Source organism: Cebidichthys violaceus, unplaced genomic scaffold (genome assembly GCF_023349555.1).
Source record: "Cebidichthys violaceus isolate CVI_PGR_0920_01 unplaced genomic scaffold, fCebVio1.0.p SCAF_42, whole genome shotgun sequence".
Classification (NCBI taxonomy): Eukaryota; Metazoa; Chordata; class Actinopteri; order Perciformes; family Stichaeidae; genus Cebidichthys; species Cebidichthys violaceus.
In genome coordinates this window covers 2,333,712-2,355,221 of record NW_027176617.1, presented here as the reverse complement: position 1 = coordinate 2,355,221, position 21,510 = coordinate 2,333,712, and the positions used below count along the sequence as shown (strand labels likewise).

At 42.1% G+C, this 21,510-nt stretch overlaps 1 protein-coding gene across 1 annotated transcript; it reads left to right on the top strand.

The window, feature by feature from the left end:
* The first annotated feature begins 492 nt into the window (after positions 1 to 492).
* On the top strand, positions 493 to 20,987 carry cunh18orf21 (chromosome unknown C18orf21 homolog). Its single transcript, XM_068728649.1, has 5 exons — positions 493 to 768; positions 6,081 to 6,103; positions 6,384 to 6,604; positions 19,284 to 19,477; positions 19,756 to 20,987. Exons 1-5 carry the CDS (start codon positions 674 to 676, stop codon positions 19,916 to 19,918), a joined length of 696 nt encoding a protein of 231 aa, XP_068584750.1. The 5' UTR covers positions 493 to 673; the 3' UTR covers positions 19,919 to 20,987.
* Positions 20,988 to 21,510: the final 523 nt, after the last annotated feature.

Below are 21,510 nucleotides of genomic sequence, written 5' to 3'. Positions count from 1 at the left end.
CGAAAAGAGGCAATCTGTCTGAAGTCTCCGTCAAAATGACTCTATACTCCTTGATAGTGTTCGTGCACTTTAAATTAGAGCCCATCTAAATATGAACTACATAAATAGTTCCATCTATTAAAACTGCATAGGCGAAATTGGGTACTTTTGAGTGGGCCCACCAGGACCCCGTATTTTGAAAAAAATAAACAATTATATGAAGTCAATAGGAACAAAATGTTTATAGTCATGCAACATTTTAATGATAGAATAAAGCAGTGAGAGATGACACAAAGCTGCCTCTGCAGTCTGGTAATCCAGTTAGTAGGATAAATGTTAAATAAAGTCTATTTTTAAGGACTAGCCACAAAGTTATAGAGAATGATCCGTTAAGGTAAACACCCGTTAGATACCGAACAATCCATCCGCTCCGCAGTGTGCCTCTGACTTACTCAAGCTCCCACAATGCACCGCGGCGAGATCAACGTCAGAATCATGCGACACCAACGTGGGTCAAGCAGAACAACAGTCCAGCGATAGTTTTATCTAGAATAAAATATTTAGACCTGTTCAGCATCTCCTTAACGGTCTTTTAACCTCGTTTTTTCAGAAGAAGTTTTAACTCGGTGTTTCAGTGGAGTTCCAATCTTTTTTCCACGAGTCGCAGTAGTAGCGTTAACTACGCTGCTTAAAAATGAAGCCTTTTTTTGAAGAAAAAACAGCCAACTTTCTGTTAGACGCCTCCCTGCTGTATAGAGACACGTGTCCGGCGCTATCACGGTTCTTCTTGTAAGTAACTTTTGTTTAAAATACTACCTGAATGTCCCTTTTACCTCTTGGTTCCTTATTGTTGTAATAGAAGCACGTGGGCGCTAGGTGGAGGAGCCCGACCGGTGTTAGCTCCTGACTTCCTGCCAATATGATGACAACGACTGTGTTTATGGACTGATGTCTTTATTATCTTACATTAGTTTGTTACTGATGATGTGAGAGTTAGTGCTGAAATACAAGAAAACTTCTCGAGTGACGTACAGTAGATGAGACATCCACCAAAACAAAGCTTATTACAGAAATCACACTCACACATTAAATTGACCAGTTTGACATAGAAATGAAAAATCGGCATTTCCTGTGATCATAACCGAATTATAGGCTAGTTTTACTGGCGTGTTAAACAAATCATATTGTGTATTTTAAGACCTGTCAATCACTTAATCACAGACATTGATTATGTGCCACTCCTTTTGTGAATTCGCTCACGTGAGGATGTGTCTGTGACTGATGTACATTCACAGCTTGGTTCATCATTGTGTTTGCACAACTAAATCTCTGAGTAAGATTTGTCTGTTGCTTACTTTTATGCCTTTCATGATGCCCCAGTGAAGATATTGTTGTCCATTTAAACAGTGACTTGTGCTTATCATTGTGAAGAATGACTGTGTGTGTGCCTCCAGTGGACATTCCTCTTACAGGAGCTAGATGGGTCCAGTGGCTGCTCATGTGCAGGTGCAGTAAATGTGAGCTATTGAAACTGATAAATTCAATTTAACTGCTGCCAGCAGAGACTAACCCTTTTATCAGTGGGTGAGTCGGGCAGTATTTGAAGTACGCCTAACTCTCTTATGTCTTTTGCAATGTTGTCAAAAGGACCCATACAGAGTACCAAGTGTTTCTCAAGTCTTTTTTTTTATCCCTATTAGAATAAAACACAAAAGCCATTCATGCCAGTTTCTAATTTGAGTCATCTTTTACAGTTCATTGCCTCAGTTTTGTTGCTTTTGCCAACATAGGAATTTATTCCATTTTCCTCTGATGGTGTATCCCACACAGTGCCTTATTTTGTTGATAGTAAAGGGAATTTCTGGAGAAATCCTCGTAAGCCTTGGTCTCTGTGTGTTTGTGTGTGAGCCCTATTGTAGTTTAAATGGGTATTAATGCAAGTGTGTGTGTGTGTGTGTGTGTGTGTGTGTGGACTCTTTTGGCCCGTGTTTGAGTTGGGTTCCAGCCATGTACCTGTATCCTCTGTCTTGGTTCCCCTTTCACCTGGGCCAGGAAATCTGTGGGCAGAACCGCCAACGGCAACAAAAAACAGAGGTTTTAATAGTGAAAACCCCAAGTCAGGGTTATTTTTACCGATGTGTGTGTGAGCCCTCTGCTACTTTAATACATCGATCTGTTCCCCCAGATTCCCTGGCTACGATTAGCCGTGGCTATAGAGAACATTTTGACCACTTTAAACCATAACCAGCTGTCCTTCAGGCAAGACATGAGTCTGAATGTTTGGACCACGGGCTGAAAGACGGGTCTTGGTTTCATGCCAAAGTGCCTGGCAGAGAAGACACCATCAACAGCCATCGCCAAAGCTCCCCTGAAGTGTGATGAGCTAATTGAATGCTGAATTTGATCTTCAGCCAGAGTGGTAATATGGATGCTATGTCAGGAGGGAAATTACTGTACATAAAAAAAGACTGAATAACCTTTCAGATAGAGGTCTTGGCCACAGTTGATCAGTTAACTGAGGGGAAATGAAACTAGCTGGCAGACATGGTCAGTGTGCGTTGATGTGTTTTAGATAATGAACCACAACTGTCTCTCTGTGGTCCTCTGGAGGTCTCCAGTGTCTTCTCTGTCTCCAGCTCTGGTTGTGGTCATGCGTCACTGGAGTGTTTGTGTCGTGGGTGCCGGTCTGTACTCACACATACTACTACACACATTTGTTGGAGATCGTGTTACCACCTTCTGCCACCGTCTTCACCTTCTGTCAGCCCGACGATGACTGAATGCGTCCGTGTGTGTGTGTCTATGTCTATAGAAACACACACACGGGGTTACAATTGTTTTTTTTAAATGTTGTCCTTTTTTTGGCTTCAGATCAAATGTATCAAAGGCCTTCACAACTTATTTCAGTCGAATGTATTTGTGTGTGTCTAGGATTGTGTTTAGTGAACGTGACGGCCTGTTTCATGTGTGTGAGCTGACGTCACTTTATTGTGGCTCCTGTTGCCGGCTGCTTTCCAGTAAGTTAATAATCATAGTTGTGTGTTTGGTAACTGGAGCCGGACTCACTGCTCTGATAGCCAAAATATGCAAGATGTCTGCTGGACAAACAATGTCACAGGGACTCTGCTTTTAAATAGCCTGGAGTGCTTTTGCTTTGCATTAAGCACTATATTGTCTTTCTCTTCATAGAGAGCAGCCTATTATCTACGTTGAGATATATATATATCAGTAATAATCCAATATCCAATGGTGTTGGATCTTTGATGAATGGGTGCAGATTAAAGCAGGGTAGCATGGTAACGGTACGGCTGGGTGATATGGCCAAAGTCTTCTCACGATAGACGTCATCTCATATCTCGATAACGATATAAAAATAGTCTATATCAATGAACCACATGGTTTTGTACACTCTTGTGTGACAATAGAAAGGACAGAGTATTTTCTCATTTAATTCATTGGTGCAAAAGAATCCGATTTCTTTCAGAAATTTGTGTTAGTATGTGCTTGTTACGTAATTATGTGTCACGATATGTGGATATATGATTTCATCACAACACCATCGTACTTTAGCGCCTAAGCATACTAATATTTAACCCCCACGGACAAAGTCAAATTTTGACCTGATGTTTGGCGCTGAATTAAATGTCAGGGGATCAAGCAAAGTCATGACCTTTTGATATTTGTCAGAAGCTTCCACCACATTTTTCCGTCCCACTTCCAACACCTTTTGAGACGTCTTTGCAAACGACTTGCTTTCAAGTCCCCTCTCGCTGTGTCTCTCAGCAGTCTCCAACTATACAAGTGGCCATTTAGGAACGGTCTTAAACTTGATTTAAGGGTCAGAAAAGTCTGGACATTTGTATTCAGACTTGACGTATTTCAGTTATTTCAGTGTTACCTGCTCTGGTCATGGATTTTAATCTCTTTTTCATATCCATCTCATGCATTTTGCTTTTCATTTTCTGCAGCTCTGTCTCTCTGTCGAAACAAGAAGCCTCTCCTGTTCTTCTTCATTTACAGACAGAGGTCCTCCAGCTCCTTCCTCTCGTCCATCATCTGTTTTTCTCTTGTCTCCCTGTCCTTTTCTTTCTCAGCCAGGTCTAGTGTTCATTTCCCCTCCAGACAGAGATAGGTATTTAGCCTGCCAGGCTTTCTCACTCTTTCTGGAAGAGTTCAGTACCTTTGCTGTTCAGCCGGTTCGTGGTCTCTGTAAGCTTTTGAGAGAGACCCTCCTTTTCCTTTGAGAGATTCAGGATTTCAGTTAAAGTTTTAAAGTTTTTTTTAAAGTGTCCCTCTGGTGGATTTGCTCATCCACCTGGTTCACCTTCCTCTGGTACTTAATCTGCAGCTCATCACTACTTTGAACATCTGGTTGTTTGGGTCAGAGACGTGTTGTTTTTCTGCCTCATATCTCGCTGCCATGTTGTCATACTCCTGCTTGCTCAGGCGCTGAGCGACTTCCGTCTCCTCCTAGTGGAGTTGGAGATGTTCCTTGAGATGGGAGATTTCAGCCTCATACTTTTTGAAGTAACTGAGTCCGACTCCTGTGTCTAAATATCTATGAGCATCAGTGAAGGTTTTTCAGAATATGCCAGCAGTTGCACTGTTGTCCCTGATGGTGGCAATAAAATCTTCATCATGCTCTTTGCCTCCGCCAGCTCTTCTGTCTTTAATTACATTATTCCATCGAAGCCAATCCCCCCCCTCCCCATTACCCTCCAAACCTCTGCATCTTTTTGGGCTCTTTCGATTGCGTCTCCCAGATGTCAGCAGTTCATGTGGAGGGTCGGTAGCTTCGGTGTTCATCACCACAGCTAAGTGAGCACTTAAACGGAGATGCATGACAAGTATGATAATAGGATTAGTGCGGTGGAAGAGGTCTGTGCGGTGTGCCGTTTCTGAGAGTTGGCTCATCAGGGGGGCAGCGGGAACAGAGATTATGGGGAAACAAAATTCCCCAAAATCCAGCTTCTCTACACTCAAGTCTGTTCATAGTCATGTCAGAGAATTTCCGTGCTGGAAAACAATGACGAATGTATCGTTTTATGTGGTGTCAAGTGCACCCCAATGATCACTGATTATCAGTAATGCTATTATAAGTAACAGTAATATATTCAAAACCTGCTAACTTTCTAAAGAGGACTTTTTATACCAGCTAACATTTGAAGTGTTTTGGGGGAATTGTTCAAGGCCTGTAACTCATTGCTCGTCCTCTACAGAGACACAAACCACCACGGTGGCCTCAAACAACTTCTCTTCACTTCCAGTATTTTCTGACAGGACTTTATATAATCGGACAGTTTAATCCAGCCACTGATTATTAAATTGCGGGGGGGGGGGAGGGGGTGTCAAGGGACAGTGGCTCAGACTGGGGGATGGCTGATGGCAAATACTTTGCAAATCTCTTTCCTCTCTGCGCTAACGTCACCACCCCTTTCCTCCGCTCCATAAACAGCCAGCCCCGTTGCCACCTCTCTCTGGACACTAAATTTCCCTTCATTGATTTAAGCCCAGGGGTAATTTTAGTGGGACTTAGCGGTGGCTTAGTGCAAATGTTTGCACAAATATCTCATTGTGAGCGTTCCAAAGTTGGAGGCGTCATAGCAGTCACAGAGGTAGCCCTGTGTGTGTGTGTGTGTGTGTGTGTGTGTGTGTGTGTGTGTGTGTGTGTGTGTGTGTGTGTGTGTGGGGGGGGGGGGGGGGGGCATTGACATGGTGTGGAAATTTGCCCTATATTGTTGGGAGAGACCCATTAGCTTTTCTGGTTGCATGTTTTCCGATACGCATAATGGAAAAGGCTGTCCGTGATGGACTCCTTTGGTGTTTCCATCTTGTAATGTGTTTAATTGCATGTATTTGAACGGAGTTGTTAACTGCCCGTTTCTTTCACCAACTTTTTTTTTTAATTAAAAGCACATTTTGAAATAAATGAATATGGATGTCCAACAATATTATTTATTCAAGAGAGATTAATTATTAAAGTATTACTTCATAATTACCTTTTTTAACACAAAACTCAGTTACTGATTAATTTGACTCTTCTATGTTTTAAGTATCTCTTCAAACTGTCTGAACTGGTCTCCTCTTCTTCTTCCCTATAGGCAGTGGCCTGCGAGGGCTAATGGTAAGTGACGACACCTGCACATCCTTGACCAACCTTACTTTTTAATGACAATTCTGCATGTTTCATCATAGCCACAGAGAGCTGAACGCAGTAGTAAGTCGGACCTTGTCACCGACTTGTCAAGGTTGATAAATGGCCAGACACACTGAGTGAGCCAGCTGTCTGTAGCAGACTGCCTGGTGGGACCAAAGACACGCAACCCAACACGGGTCCATGTCAGCCAGAACCTCACCAATAGGTAGTTTTGCCATTTTTTTTTGCCATTCTCTCCTCTTCTCAGCACCAGCGAAGCAGATGTCCTCCAGGCTGCTGCGGAGCACCTTGGTGTGTCCGTGCTGCTATCAGTGGCTGAAGCCTGACAACCACCGGATGCGGCTGCGGCCCAAGCAGCGGCCACCAGCACGGGTGCAGAGCGTCCTGCGCAGGAAGGCCAGGGGGAAAAGGCTCAGTCTGGTGCAGAAGAACCTGCTGCAACGCTTCCAAAAGTCCTCCTCAGTGCTGGTGAGAAGACAAAACACTACAACCCCACAGACCATGGTTGTGTATCGTGCTGCCATGCAGCGTATTGTCATTGCAGAACAACACCAGGGGCATGTGCCTGACATACAGTTGTGGTCAAAAGTTTACATACACTTGTAAAGAACATAATGTCATGGCTCTCTTGAGTTTCCCCGTTATTTCTACAACTCTGATTTTTCTCTGATAGAGTGATTGGAACAGATACTTCTTTGTCACAAAAAACATTCATGAAGTTTGGTTCTTTCATGACTTTATTATGGGTTAACAGAAAAAGTGATCAAATCTGCTGGGTCAAAAATATACATACAGCAGTGCTAATATTTGGTTACATGTCCCTTGGCCATTTTCACTTCAATTAGGCGCTTTTGGTAGCCATCCACAAGCTTCTGGCAAGCTTCTCGTTGAATCTTTGACCACTCCTCTTGACAGAATTGGTGCAGTTCAGTTAAATTTGATGGCTTTCTGACATGGACTTGTTTCTTCAGCATTGTCCACATGTTCTCAATGGGATTTAAGTCAGGACTTTGGGAAGGCCATTCTAAAACCCTAATTCTAGCCTGATTTAGCCATTCCATTACCACTTTTGATGTGTGTTTGGGGTCATTGTCCTGTTGGAACACCCAACTGCGCCCAAGACCCAACCTTCGGGCTGATGATTTTAGCTTATCTTGAAGAATTTGAAGGTAATCCTCCTTCTTCATTATCCCATTTACTCTCTGTAAAGCACCAGTTCCATTGGCAGCAAAACAGCCCCACAGCATAATACTACCACCACCGTGCTTGACGGTAGGCATGGTGTTCTTGGGGTTAAAGGCCTCACCTTTTCTCCTCCAAACATATTGCTGGGCATTGTGGCCAAACAGCTCGATTTTTGTTTTGTCTGACCACAGAACTTTCCTCCAGAAGGTCTTATCTTTGTCCACGTGATCAGCAGCAAACTTCAGTCGAGCCTTAAGGTGCCGCTTTTGGAGCGAGGGCTTCCTTCTTGCACGGCAGCCTCTCAGTCCATGGAGATGCAAAACACGCTTGACTGTGGACACTGACACCTGTGTTCCAGCAGCTTCTAATTCTTGGCAGATCTGCTTTTTGGTGGTTCTCGGTTGACTCTTCACCCTCCTGACCAATTTCCTCTCAGCAGCAGGTGATAGCTTGCGTTTTCTTCCTGATCACGGCAGTGACAAAACAGTGCCATGCACTTTATACTTACAAACAATTGTTTGCACTGTTGCTCTTGGGACCTGCAGCTGCTTTGAAATGGCTCCAAGTGACTTTCCTGACTTGTTCAAGTCAATGATTCGCTTTTTCAGATCCATGCTGAGCTCCTTTGACTTTCCCATTGTAGCGTTTGTGGCCGTTTGTATCCAATGAGCCCTATTTAAATGGCCTCAGAGAAGTCACCAGCTGTAGTCACTCATAATCACTCACAAGAAGTTAAGAGGCCATGCTATGAAGCTCATTTCATTGACACAACTTTCTAAGTCACCAAAATTGCTAATTCATGTTGCTGTATGTATATTTTTGACCCAGCAGATTTTGTCACTTTTTCTGTTAACCCATAATAAAGTCATGAAAGAACCAAACTTCATGAATGTTGTTTGTAACAAAGAAGTATCTGTTCCAATCACTCTATCAGAGAAAAATCAGAGTTGTAGAAATAACTGGAAACTCAAGAGAACTTTTGACCACAACTGTATGTCCTTTAACTTCAGTGGTGTTGAGCTAAGGGAAGGGACAGTCTGCTGGATGCTGATATTAGCGTTTAGCAATAATACCTGCTGGAAAACTAATTTACACCAAACATGTTTTGTGGATAATCTTTATTTTATCATAAGTTTTTACATATTTGGCTGGTAATTCTGGTGTTTCTGTGATAAACCTCCGTCGGGTGATACTATTGTTCCTCTGATGTATTTACTGGTCATAAAGACATATTTGTCAGCTACCTTCAGCCCCGTCGAATAGTCTTTCACTTTTTCTTTAGCTAGTTGTAACCTCTGACCTATGAGGAGACACAAATTAACATCCCAGGGGTGATGAAAGATGTATCGCATCATTATTTACTATAACATTACAAGCCCCTGCATTGTCTCTTCATGTATTGCCTCCAGCCTTTGTTGCCATTTAGATTTATGAAGTAATTTGTATTCATTGCACAGAACTATCAGTTTCCTTATGGTGCAGCCTTTGCAGTGGCTCCATTAAGCTTAACTGTAAGAGAACGTTGCCAGACGGTGCTTTGTCAACACTCACCCTGTTCCCTTCCACACACCCCTAAACTGTTATAGTTGTCCTTTTCGACTGCCCTCCCAGGCTTACACAGAATGCAAAGCTTATTTTTTTACCTTCCCACTCTGATGAAACCGGTGTTGGAGCTCGTGGCATCAGGGTCAGTTTCTCCTGCATTAGAGAGCAGCGACAGGAGAAGACCACTGAAGAGCCCCTCTGGTGGTCTGACATCAGCTCGAACGAAGAGCAGATCTACTGGAAATGCTTTTGCCTCATTAACATCTGGTCAGGTTGATTTATTATGCAGGCGTTCACCACTCATCGCTACATATCAGTTGACTCTAAGGGCAGAGAGGAAGACGGAGAAGGAGCAGCAATAAAATGTAGTTGTGAGAGAAGCAGAGGAGAAAAATATTATTACATCAAAAATATAATAAGAATGTAGCAACATTCTTACCAATAGGAGCAATATTCCACTGCATCTGAAACAAGGTCTTTGTGGATCATGAGTCAACTGTGAAATCTGCTAACATCAGAAATGTTATCGTCCCTGAATTGTTATTATTAATCATATATAGTTGTGCGGACTCATTTCACATAGACTTTCAGAAGACCAACCCCATCCCGGACTTTAAATCCATGAACGTAAACCTGTGTGGCTCATCACATACATAACATAACTGTGTTGTACCTCGATGGCCTCTCTTACAGACACTCTTACGTGACTGTGCACCTCTCCTCTCTCTCATTTGTCAACAGGGTTTTAGTCACGATTGGAGAATGTCGATGCTCACTCATCACGTGACTTCCTTGTAAACTAATACACCTCCGAGCAGCTCCTGCAAAGTATTTTTACCCTCTGTTTTCACAGTCGCTGGCCCGTCATATATTGGGGGCAACAAGTACGGCAGCATGTGCTCGGCTGAGGGACGATAGCGACGCGATACTTTTATAAATGCAGCGTGGTGGAGTGGTGAGATATGAGGAGGAATGAACACAGCACAGCAACCCTGAGAGCCCGACTATAATGAGATTAGCATCCGCTCGCCTCCTCTGTAGAGATAGAAGCGTGTGGTAGTTAGGATAACAGAAATCAATCTGATGTAATAGAAGAAGTATTTTTCTAACGTGCCAGATGCTGCTGTTGATTTTCTCCACGGACAGATAATGTGCCACAGTGACCACGGAGTCCTTCATTTGTTTTATGTTCGTGTTTCACAACTTTATTGTTTTATTCATGTGTGCCAGAGTTCATCATTATGTCTGTGTACACAATGTTCCGCTCTTCTCAGCGTTAGTCCGGTGACACCCGTAGTAAGAAGTGGAGTGTTTATGGGAGGAACAATCCAAACATGCTGTCATATAAATGTATTGCTCAGACCGAGGCAGACGTTTATACATAGCAAGGTGTGAGAGTTTGCAGACGTCCATGTTTGCTTACGTTCTTCTTCCAAACGTCCAAACTATTCTGGGATCGTGCTCTGGATGAGAGGTGTTCTGCGACTCTTTGAAGAGCTCATTTATTTTATGACTTTTATTTTTTATTGTTTATCTCATGTGTTGATTAGTCTAAGTAGTTTCAGGCCAAATTGCATTCATTTTCTGGCTTTTGTTAGTGAAATATTTGGTCTTCCAAACGATTTGCTTACTGTACATTTTTTTCTGCTGTTCCTTGATAAAATACAGGTAATGTATGTGTTGATATTAATAATGAAAAGAATAGAAGCATACACATAACCAGTAGATATTCACACTCATACACATGGATGGTGTGCAGTATTTGTACTCCAGGGTGTAAATCCCAGTCGCTTCCCTTCAGGATGAATCTCTGTGTCGCCATCTGGGTGGATGCCAGCGCATGATAGGCTTTCCTCAGCTCTGTGTCTTACAGCTGTTATAAATCAGGCGTGTTTATTCACGCTGGGCAGGTTGTATTATATAGATATGGAAATAAGTTGGAGTGTAGCCCCACCAGAGAAGCAGAGACCCTAAATGGAGCGAAAGGACAGCGCGTTCTCCTCCTCTTCTGTTCTTCCTCGCAGCCGAGTTGTTTGTAACAAGAAACAAATGATTGAAAAATAATTTTGCCTGGCAGTTCACCAGAACAATAGCTGTTTTATCCCCGAGACGGATGGATAGGCACATTTACCGAAAGTCAGGATGCTTTTGTTATACAACATCTGCTTTATTCTGGAAAGAATAACAGATGAATCCGGCATGAAAAAAACAAACAGAACTTAAGTGGTTGAAATTATCTTTCCCTTTTCCCAGAAGTGCCCTCTCTTTCTGACGTGGGTCCAGCCTCTTGTTATACTTTATGTCACCACTTCTTCTTGACCTCACTAGCCCCGTCTCATCCCCTAATCTTCTGTTTATTTTCTTTTCTTCTTGCACCCCTCAATCTTTCTTCTCTTCTCCTTCCATTCTTGGCCATGTCTTCACCACATCCCTCTGTCATGTTTGTCTTTACTGGAGTAATGATGTCGGAGAATGTGCCTCTTAAGGAGGATGACAGGAAACAGGAGACAGAGATGTCTTGGTGCTGTTTGCTATCAGCGAACAGATAAAGCTCTGCCGTGGGTTTTCGACACCTCAAGTTTTTGGCAGCGAGCGACAGGATGACAAGAGGAGGGATGTGTTTGGGGAAGAGACAGGCCAGGAGGGAATCTGCAACAGCTACAGTGGCCTTGAGCTTTTTTAGATACAAACACAGAAGACTTGCTGGGAAGTGGAAACACTCACTTGCACCGATGTATGTCAAGCTAGTTAACACGCACATGTACAATAGGAGCAGGAGTTATAGCGAGTCAACGTCTGCCGGGTTTGTATAGTGCAGCACACACATATTCTGAATGCATGCACGCTGGTTTGTTTTCCTCCGACACACACGATGAACACTGTGCTAGGATCAGTTTGCTCTCCGCTGTCACTGTGTTTGTAGCCCAGCATGTCACAGGATAAAACCCCCTAGAGAACTTGCTGCTGCTCTGTAACAACATGTCATCTGTCAATTAGCACTGTTTCCTCACCGCTACTCAAATCCTATTCCGGAACTTTGGCAATCCCCTCTGAAGGATCAATTGTAAGTTGGCAATGGGTGTCATGGTTCGGTTTTTGGATCCTCACTCACCGGCATAAACAGTATATCTCTCCTGTGACCGAATGTGACGGCAGGAATGCACATTAATGGCGTTCATCGCATATCTGTCATAAAGCCACACATGTGCCATCAGGTAGCTTTTAAAGTATAATGGCCACAGAGGAGCCCCAAATCTAGAGCTGTCTTTAAGTTGTATTTAAACCCCAGAACTCTGCCTCAGAGAAGTACAGCTGGTCCATCCAGGGGCCAGGAGCATAAAACTGTAGACTCACAGCTAAAAGACCATGATATTTATGATGATTTATGGTTATTGTCAGACTTATAAATCCACATGTACGCCTGGTTCTGTTTTATGTATCTCAATCATTGTGGACCTTCTATTCTCTCAGTTTGTGTTTCTCACCTTATATTTTAGGTCCACCTTATATCACCCGCAGGTATCTCTAAAAAACAGACATTTATCCCTTATGTGTTTTGTAACTAGTGACAATGTCAAAGACTTTTTGGTCTCTCTGCTCGTAATGAACATTGAATATGAAGATTTTGTCAGTGGAAACATTTAATTTTGCATTTTGAAGCGTCATACATGCAAATACACCTTTAAGCACATTTCTAGATTTAAACCAAACCATGACAGCATGTCCTAGAGAAAGCTTCCACAGATATTAAATGAGCATTTGTTCTCATAGTTTATCTTAGGATATGTTTCATGTTAGTGTTTTTTCACAGTGTGATATTGCTGACTCATTGCCTTCCAGATGTTCAGTCACTATTCTTTTATGTGATCTAGTTAACTGGATGAATCCTACTAGAAAGAAGAGAAATCACATCTCTCTGTGGCACCTGCTCATGTGTCCCTCCAAGTTCATACACTGCATGTCAAAGATTTAGCAAAGGCCTAAATTAGATGGCACGTGATGGTTAGGATTTAATTTCAGGTTATCATGACTTGTCACCTTGCAGCAGCAAAACCATCAGTGTTGTTGTGGAGTAGGCAGTGTCACTTTGTTGATATTGTTGAGTCTGTCAGGCGGCAGCCTCCAGGTCGGAAAAAAGAAGCCAATGCAAAAGTGTGTTAAACCTGCGACTCCTTTTTGCAAAAAGGAGTCTGATTGTATGGAAGTCTATAAGAAAATGACCCTACTTCTCACTTGATTAATTCCCTCAGTAAACATTGTAAACATGAGTTCATGGTCTCAATCTTTAATTTCAAGTCTTCTTCAGTACAGCATGATGTTCATTTAGTAAATTATGGTCTCATTTAGAGTAAAATAGAGCATAAAGCAGGGTATGTTTTAGGGCGTGGCTACCTTGTTATTGACTGCTCTGGGAGTTGTCCATGTTTACGTCTTACAAATTGAACCCTTTCACAGTCTGTTTTCAGTTCATGAAAGTTATTTGTAAATTTGTATTCAGCGTTCAATTGTACTTAGCTCCGCCCGCTTGTGTCACTTCTGGTTACAAAAAAAAAACAAGATATCGACGGACAAAATGACAATTTGAACCTCCAAAACAGCGGACAACAAACGAATGTGTGCCGTCACGGTGACCACGTCCTCTTCTAATATATAGTCAATGATCTCTCTGCTATGGTTTTACATGAACATGCGCACACACACCTTCACTGAGTAAAGGTTTGTTTTCTTAGAACCGGTCCTATCAGTGCTTCAGTGTGGGCCAGCTGATGAGTGTGGGGCCACTCGTGCTGACAAGAGGATAAACCGTGGAATGTATAAAATAAGTGGATGTAGCCACCGTGACGTCACTATGCGATGTAAATCATTTAAAATGTTGATATCTTTCCTCCTGCCTTTGCTCTGGTTTGTTTTGCTGTAAACCTGTGACCTTAACAAACAAAGAGAGAAACAGATATGACATTCTGTGTGCAGCAGCTCTGCATTCAGATCGGGTGCCTCTGTGTACCTACCGGGCAGCCTGCCTCCAGACAGTGTGACTAAGTGGCTGCCTGCAACATCACAGCCGGCCTCGTATTGATCCCCCACTTGCTCTTCTGCTTTCCACTTTATTGTGTTGTATTGATGTGTTCTCAAATGAGTGTCACACACCAGTGCACGCAGATCGTTGTGCTTTTGGCGTTCTTCAACAGTTTTAAACTTTTGCGTGCTTTTATTCTATTCAAAGATGCTTACTGGCGCCTGATTCTGTCACTCCCTCTGTTACTCCGCTCTTCTCTCCTCTTGGTTGGCGTCGGTCTGCCGGGGTCAAATGAAACAACCCAGACTGACCTCTAGCAGCAGAGAGAGAGGCAGGAAGGGAGGTATTTATGGAGCAGGGGCTATTAATAGAAAGAATAATTGATTTTTGTGGGTCTGTATGTGTTTGTGTGTCTGCGTATGTGGGTTTCACATGCAATTTCTTCTTCTAATTCTCAGAATCAATGTTGCATGTACGAGTAATCGTGCGTGTCATATGGTGGCAGAAATATAGATATTTGAGGGTTTGACACAAAAGACCCAGCAGGTCCAGGATAGCAGAGGCAGAGATTTCTGTGTTGATTAGGTTCAGACAGGAGAAGCTCAGAGGTGTTTAGCTCATGACTCCCGCCTTCTTATTAGGTTACACGTGGTCAACTGGGCACAGCTCCAGCTGCATGACACAAAGCTGCACAACCTCAAAGAGAGTTGTTGTGTTTGGAGTTTTCTTGCACTCTTTTGCTCAAACACCGTACTTGTATCCCCGTACATTCATATAAACTCATCCCAGGTCAAAGCTCATAGATTAAAGCCTTGCTGGTGATTCGTCGGCAAGCACTGTCTGCCCTTCACTGCACAGGCACCATAAGAATTAGCAGATTGGTTTATTTTCTCTTAATACTAATCTAAGTGGGCTGTTAGTGAGGTCTATATGATTGTCTGTTTTATGATTTGCGGGATAAACAGCACAATATTAGATTGCTGTTCACTAGTTTCCTGTATGGTGGGTTTCATTTTAATATCGTAGTCTTCTGACCATATGATGAACCTTTATTTTTCCACAACTGAACTTCAACTATCTGCATCAAACTATCTGTCCTTAACATTCCCCCAGCTATGCATAGATGGTCGTTTATCCTCTTCCTACCCAGAAGCTCCAACTTGTCTCTTTTGCCATATGCTTGACGGGCCACCGCGTCTGCTCCCAGGATCAACAGACAAGAAAAACAAATCTCTCTGCAGCACCCGCTCATGCGTGTCTCTCCGAGTGCATACACGTCAAAGGATTAGCTCAAATTAGATGTGTACACGTGATGGGTGGGATTTCATTTCAGGTTGTCGTAAATTATCGTCCCTATACAGCTGCCACACCATCATTGTTGTTTTGGAGAGGAACAGTGACACTTTGTTGAGTCTGATCAGTCTCTCCACTGTGCTGTTATGTGCACACACACACGTCTCCTTTCTTAGAGCCTGTCTTATTAGTGATGATAGTGGGGCCGCTAGCGCTAACTTGATGACAAAGAGGATAAACCATTGGGATAAACAGCAGCAGGTCATTCTAGTCGTAATCCTTCTGCAGTCTGTCTGTGTTTGATCCACTCCACTATGAGCCACACACTCCTCCTGGCTAAGGCATGTTTTTTTTTTTTATCCTTAGCGATTATTGGATGGTCTGAGTTCAAACCAGTACAATCTACATTGTCACCTAAATGTCCACAACCCTGATCACACTATGAGTTACAATTGCATATAGCGCCATTTATAACGGGTGGACAAATAGGTTTGATTTAGTTCCTGTTAAGTATTATCCTGTTAAGATTTGATTAGATGAAACTTTCATGATCTACAGGAGGAAATTGGGCAATTGCAGCAGAGCAACACAACACTTACAAATATGTTCAGATGGATAGACGCATGTAAACAGGAATGAGGTGAAACTTGGAAGGATACATGTACTCTCTGCATCATTTCATTTAAAGAGCTGTGTGTCATCTGCTCATGTTAGCAGGTGGAGAGTAGATAAATGCAATGTGGTGTAGATGTGTAGGTGTCTGCTTTGAAATCATTCATTTTAACAAACATTTTCAGTCCAGGTATTTACTATCACTGCTAGCTGTGCAGCTTTATATCTTCTAACTTTGAATATAGTGGTTCCATATGCCATTTTATTTCACTGACTTTGCTACAGATTGTTAGCAAGAGGCAGGTGTCAGTTTTTTCTAAAACAAGAACTACAGTGTTGATGACTTTAAAGTCCTAAAGGATAAGTTGTGCATTTTAGCCTGTTATCTACAAATAATATGTTCCACGTTGATTCCCAAATCATGCTATTGTTTACAATTTGCTTTAAGGGAATCACTAGTTTCCATTAATTTCAATACAACAAGAAAATGCTCTTGCAGCGATTTTACGATAGAACATTTGATATTTTCTAAACCTCATTGTTCAAGTTGCAAGAATGTTTTTTTTTTTTTTAACTCTTCAAGTTGATGCATGCAGGAACTCAATTGGAGATTTTCTAAATGCAAGAAATGATAAAATTGACTTTTCACCAGTTGTTTGTGACTTGTAAATGTTATATTAACTGTGATTGAATTGTGTAGTATTCATGCTAAAGTGCTGGAATCATTAGAAATTCACGGTTGGGCTTGAGGACACTACAGCCGGATAGATATTTACTTCTATACAGGTGAACCAAGATCCTCCAGTGGAGTGCCACTCGACTCTATAGGTCTGTATCTCTGAAATATGTGGTGCCAGTATGACATCCTCTGCCATGTCTTTGCAATATTAAGCCCTATTAGACGCGGTGTTTCCCTAAGTGATAAGTTTGAGCAGCTTTACGATCTCCAGCTGAATTCATCCTTTGTGGATTTAAACCAGCTGCTCCAGCTTTATCTGCAGCATCAACATTGCTGTTTGAGTTGTTCCGACTTCTTTTTTTAATGCAACGATTGTATTCACAAATTTTTGAAGCTTTGCGAAGTTTCAAAGTGTGCCAGTTATTTTAGGTTCAGGAGAGATAATGAGTTTGATGAGACGGCTTTTACTGTTGAATGCTCTCATCAGTGTGATACATCATCTGCTGAAATAGAGGCTTGCCTATTTAGGAGTTGGAAATAAAATCTACCCGTTAAATTATCCCGATAACTCAAGAACCATACAGGAAGCAAAACATTTAATATACCTTATCCACGGAGAAGATGCTTTGATGTGAAACAGTGAAACACCTTGATGCGTTAATTTGGAAATTACGGAGCAAAACGTTGTTCATGATCAGTGCAGTTTTTTTGCTGAAATGTATATTAGGCACTCAGTTCTTAGATAGGCGGTGTTAAAAATCAAATCTGCACACTGGCCTGTTTGTGATGAATCCTCTACTCAGCTACACCTTTACAATATGAGGAAAATATCTCAAATATAAGGCAGAACCAACCCGAGCAAACATCTCTCTGTGATGACACAACGGATTACATAGAGTTTCTCACAGCTTTTAATACAATCTTTTGTTATAATAATATGGCGTATTCCTTCTTGAATTTGATCCCATTGATTTTTGAATACAGAAACAAATATCATGACACGTTCTACATAGAACATTTAAAAATCTTTCTGGATTCCAACAATACCTTACAACCTTACTGCCTGTGTTTGGAGATGCTTAGTGGAGGTCTGACTTTGTATCCCATGCGGTTTAATCAGTTTGCCAACAACGGTGTGTCTAGATGAGTCCAGCCACTGACGAAGCAGCAGCAGAGTGCCGGCTGTCCCACAGAGTGGTCGACCCCAGTGCATTGGTGGCTCCTCCTTTCAGCCACACCCCTGTGCAGAGATGGGTGGGTCAGTTGCTGGGCTTGGTCTGTATAAAGCTGGGCATCCAGGCTCGTGTAGTGAACACTTTATACGCGCTCTCGTAGAAAGAGAGAGGAACTCTGTACTCCCGGTGCATCGAAACCCAACTCTTCAACACCGACAGACACCTGTCAGAATCTGAAATGGCCGCCTTCGTGTCGGTGAGTTTTCCGTCTCGTCAGCATTCTGGACTGTCAACAGCTTGGCTCAGGCTTGCTGACCTCAGCAGCAGTGGTCTGTTCTGACCTGTTTCACCCTTGTGCCACTCTGGATGGTTGGTGTAATTAGTGGGATTTAAGTTACTGATGATTGGGAGGGCTGTTGAAGTAATCCTGAAATTACACTGAACAGCACTTTACACTGTGTACTGCATGTTCTACATTGAGAAGACTTTTATATTGTATTGTAGAGTTGGTTTAATCTTCTGTGTAGCTTTTCTTGCACTTGCACTTATTTCTGAGATGATGTGATTTTGTCCAAATTGTTATCATCACTTGATCTTATAGTGGCGTCTTAGTTGTGAATACTGGACAGCAATCGAATAAGAGTATGGTTCAAATGTTATGGATGCAAGTTAGTTTTTCTTCTTTATCTGTTTGGGGTCACACAATAATGTCGTGACAGATTGCACATTAGTTTATCCCAGTCATAGTCTTCTCACATGCACTTTGCCTTTTTATTGGTTACAGTAGTCGGGAGTCTGGGATGCTAATTGTTGTCTTGATGAAGCGGCAGCTGCGTCTCGTCACTCTAATAAGTGTCTTGTGTTCGTTTTCTAAAATAGGCTATTGTGTAATCTGTGTCAGGAAGTTTCTTATAATTCATCAAGTGAGGCGCAGTAAAGTGTAAACTCGACTGACAAAAGTAATTGGTGCGAGAAACCCCCCCCTTCCCGTGATAAGGTTTATAGAGATTAACTTGGCGCAAAAGTTATGTGACGGTTTTTATAGCACCCGTACCCTGAATGGGTTAAACTGCATGGCAACAGCCCCACCTTGCCCTCTCATAGGCTAAGTCAATGTTTCCCATCCCGCTTTTAACTAATCCAGTTATTTTCATTTTTGTACAAACATTAATGGGGATGTTTGGAAGGGCCAACGGGAAGAGCCTCATCTCCTCTCATGAATTTGCATCCTGGACTCCATTGTGAGCTCTTCCTCAGCTGTAGATGTGTCTGACATCTGTGAGGCTTTGGGCTGGCCGGTGTCACACAGGGCATCGGAGCACTTCTCATTACAGCCCCCCCCGTTCCTGCCACAACTGCTGCTAGTCCGGCTCTCTGTGTCCCGGGAGGCATTCTGTCACTGCAATCGATCTAGACTTGAGTCACAACAAACTCCTGTGTGCCCCTGAGAAAGTCAGACAACTCTGGCTTTTGAAAGACCTTTTAGAAAACTTTCAAACTTTCTTCGTTTTTTGTTGCTAAATATTCCCATGGGGGATACCTGGAATGCCTTCGCCTCAAAACCTTGTTATGTATGAGGGGAATATAGATGCGGGGCCACGCAATGTTAATGAATATGTTCCTCTCCTCTCTTTATCCCAGATGGCCACCTGCCACACTTGCAGCAAGACGTCCAGACACAAAGGAATGAACAGGGAGTTCATATCTACCCTGGCTAGGACCCACAGCACACCAGGGAGCGCTGTTAAACACAAGACCCCACAGTCAACCCACAGAGCCAACATGACAACCCCCAAGACTCCTGGCAAAGACAAGACACCTGCTAATACTCCTAGGTAAGTTATTTTAAGGTGTCTGGTATTGATATCCGCTGAGCTAGAATTCAACATATAACCTCTCTCAACTAAACTTGGTAGGTGTCACAGACATTCGAGAGGATGATGTATCAGACCTGTTAGCATTTGAATGATTGCGTCTCCATGCTTGCCAGATCATATACTTGTTGACAGCGCACTTTTAACATTTCCTGCCAACCAACAAAATCTTAACTTTTCATCCCTCCCCCTTTTTCTGTTTCTCTCTCCTCCCTTCCCAACTCTCTCTCTCTCTCCAGGTCCTCCACCTCCTCTAGCACTACAGGGTCAGGCTCATCTTCCTCCAAGACGCCCTCTAAACCTAAAAACTGGGTTGTCCAGCGTCTCAGCAAGATACTAATGCGAGAGGACCACCAGAGCAGCAAGAAGGGGGGCTTGAAAGATTTTCTTTCCTCACTTTGAGTGTCCTCCTAGTCTTTATGTAAACTCTTATAAACAAGGGGTTAGACCCAAATTTGTAACCTGGTAACACCAAAGGCTAAGGGGGAACTTTGGTTTCCGAGCCAGTGTGGGAGGGTTACAGCCTGCCCACCAACAAAGCTATTGCTGGGCTGTTTGGAATGGCACTCCTGGTATCCTGAATGCAACAACTGGGAGCGCTGGGCTGGCTATTTCAGCTGTTAATCAGGGTTACTGCATCTTCTGCTGAGCCAGTTGGAGACAAATGCTTCTTTGTCTAATTTAGCACACGCCTCTTGTAATACTTCCGCTCCTTTCAAGTGGAAGGATTATGGAATTATTCGGTGTTTATCAAATGGCTGAAACATCGCAGCAAACCCAACTGTGTTCTGCGGTGGCGTTTGTGGCGTGACAAGCTGGTTTACATGCCTTCTTACATCCTTCTCCATTTTGGATATATTTTCCTTTAAAGTTACAAGTATACATGTATATGATACGAATATATACAACTTTTTCGTACTCGTATTACTTGATGTCAAAACTTTTGTATTTGAATTTATTGATTTACTTTTATTTTTTGGCTCTTTCCAGTGGTGAGGTGTGTCTGTGTACATTAATATGGTATGGGGTTGGATAAACATGACCAGACTGACAAATTATATATGTCGTTGCAGTTTTGTACATGCATGCAAATGATATTTGTAATTATCATCTAAAATGAGACTCACCAGTTGCTGTTTACATTGAATGGACACATCTGCCTAAAACCTGTGCAGAAAGTACTTTTTGACAATCGATATTGTCAAGGCTGTACATTTTCTTTTCACATTTTCTTTGGCCATATGTTTTTGAAAGGTTAAGATCGTTTTATCTTTTTGTTAAGAGCAAGAATTTTGAATATATTTACTGCGTTTTGTACTGCCTGGTTACCTACCTGTTTTCATTAGCTGTTCAATGTTCAGTATGTTTGAATCCAGAAATACCTCACATTTGTATTCCTCCAACACCGTGATTCTCTAAAATAAAACCTTTTCAGTCTGCGAAACTGTGCTGTTTATTATTAATCTATTAATAAAATGTGTGCTTGAAAATGTCTTGTACTGCAACTTCAATCTTACAAATGTTATGTCCATGTATCTGCAAATATAAATGTAAAATCTATCATTAATCCAGCTGCATTCTTTAAACTTAAGATAGACTTCACAAATACAGAAAACTTTTGTGCCAAAGATGTGAAATTTAAAATATATTCATAGTCCAATAAAATAGAACAAATATATTTACATGTGTAAAAAAAATAGTGCATGAATGGAGAGATGGAAGAAATCCTCAGATATTTTACCTAGCAACACCACAATACAAGTCATGTTTACAAAATGTAACTTCAGTAAAAGTACAAAAGTATTACCACCAAAACATACTGCTGTAAACATTATGAAGAATGGCCTATTTCAGAATAATGTATTACTGAATAATTACTGATGCACTTTAATGTTGCATCTGGTAATGGTGGGTCTTATTGTCATTTTATTTAGTGCCAGGTAGCTTAAGACTTTCACCAATGGATCAATAAAGAGTTATTTTATTTTATTTTT

Excerpts from the sequence above, each read along its gene's own strand:
- cunh18orf21 (XM_068728649.1), top strand. The coding sequence starts at position 674 with ATGAAGCCTTTTTTTGAAGAAAAAACAGCCAACTTTCTGTTAGACGCC. Across the intron at positions 6,605-19,283 it reads AAAAGTCCTCCTCAGTGCTG|ATGGCCACCTGCCACACTTG; the intron begins GTGAGAAGACAA and ends TCTTTATCCCAG. Across the intron at positions 19,478-19,755 it reads ACACCTGCTAATACTCCTAG|GTCCTCCACCTCCTCTAGCA; the intron begins GTAAGTTATTTT and ends CTCTCTCTCCAG.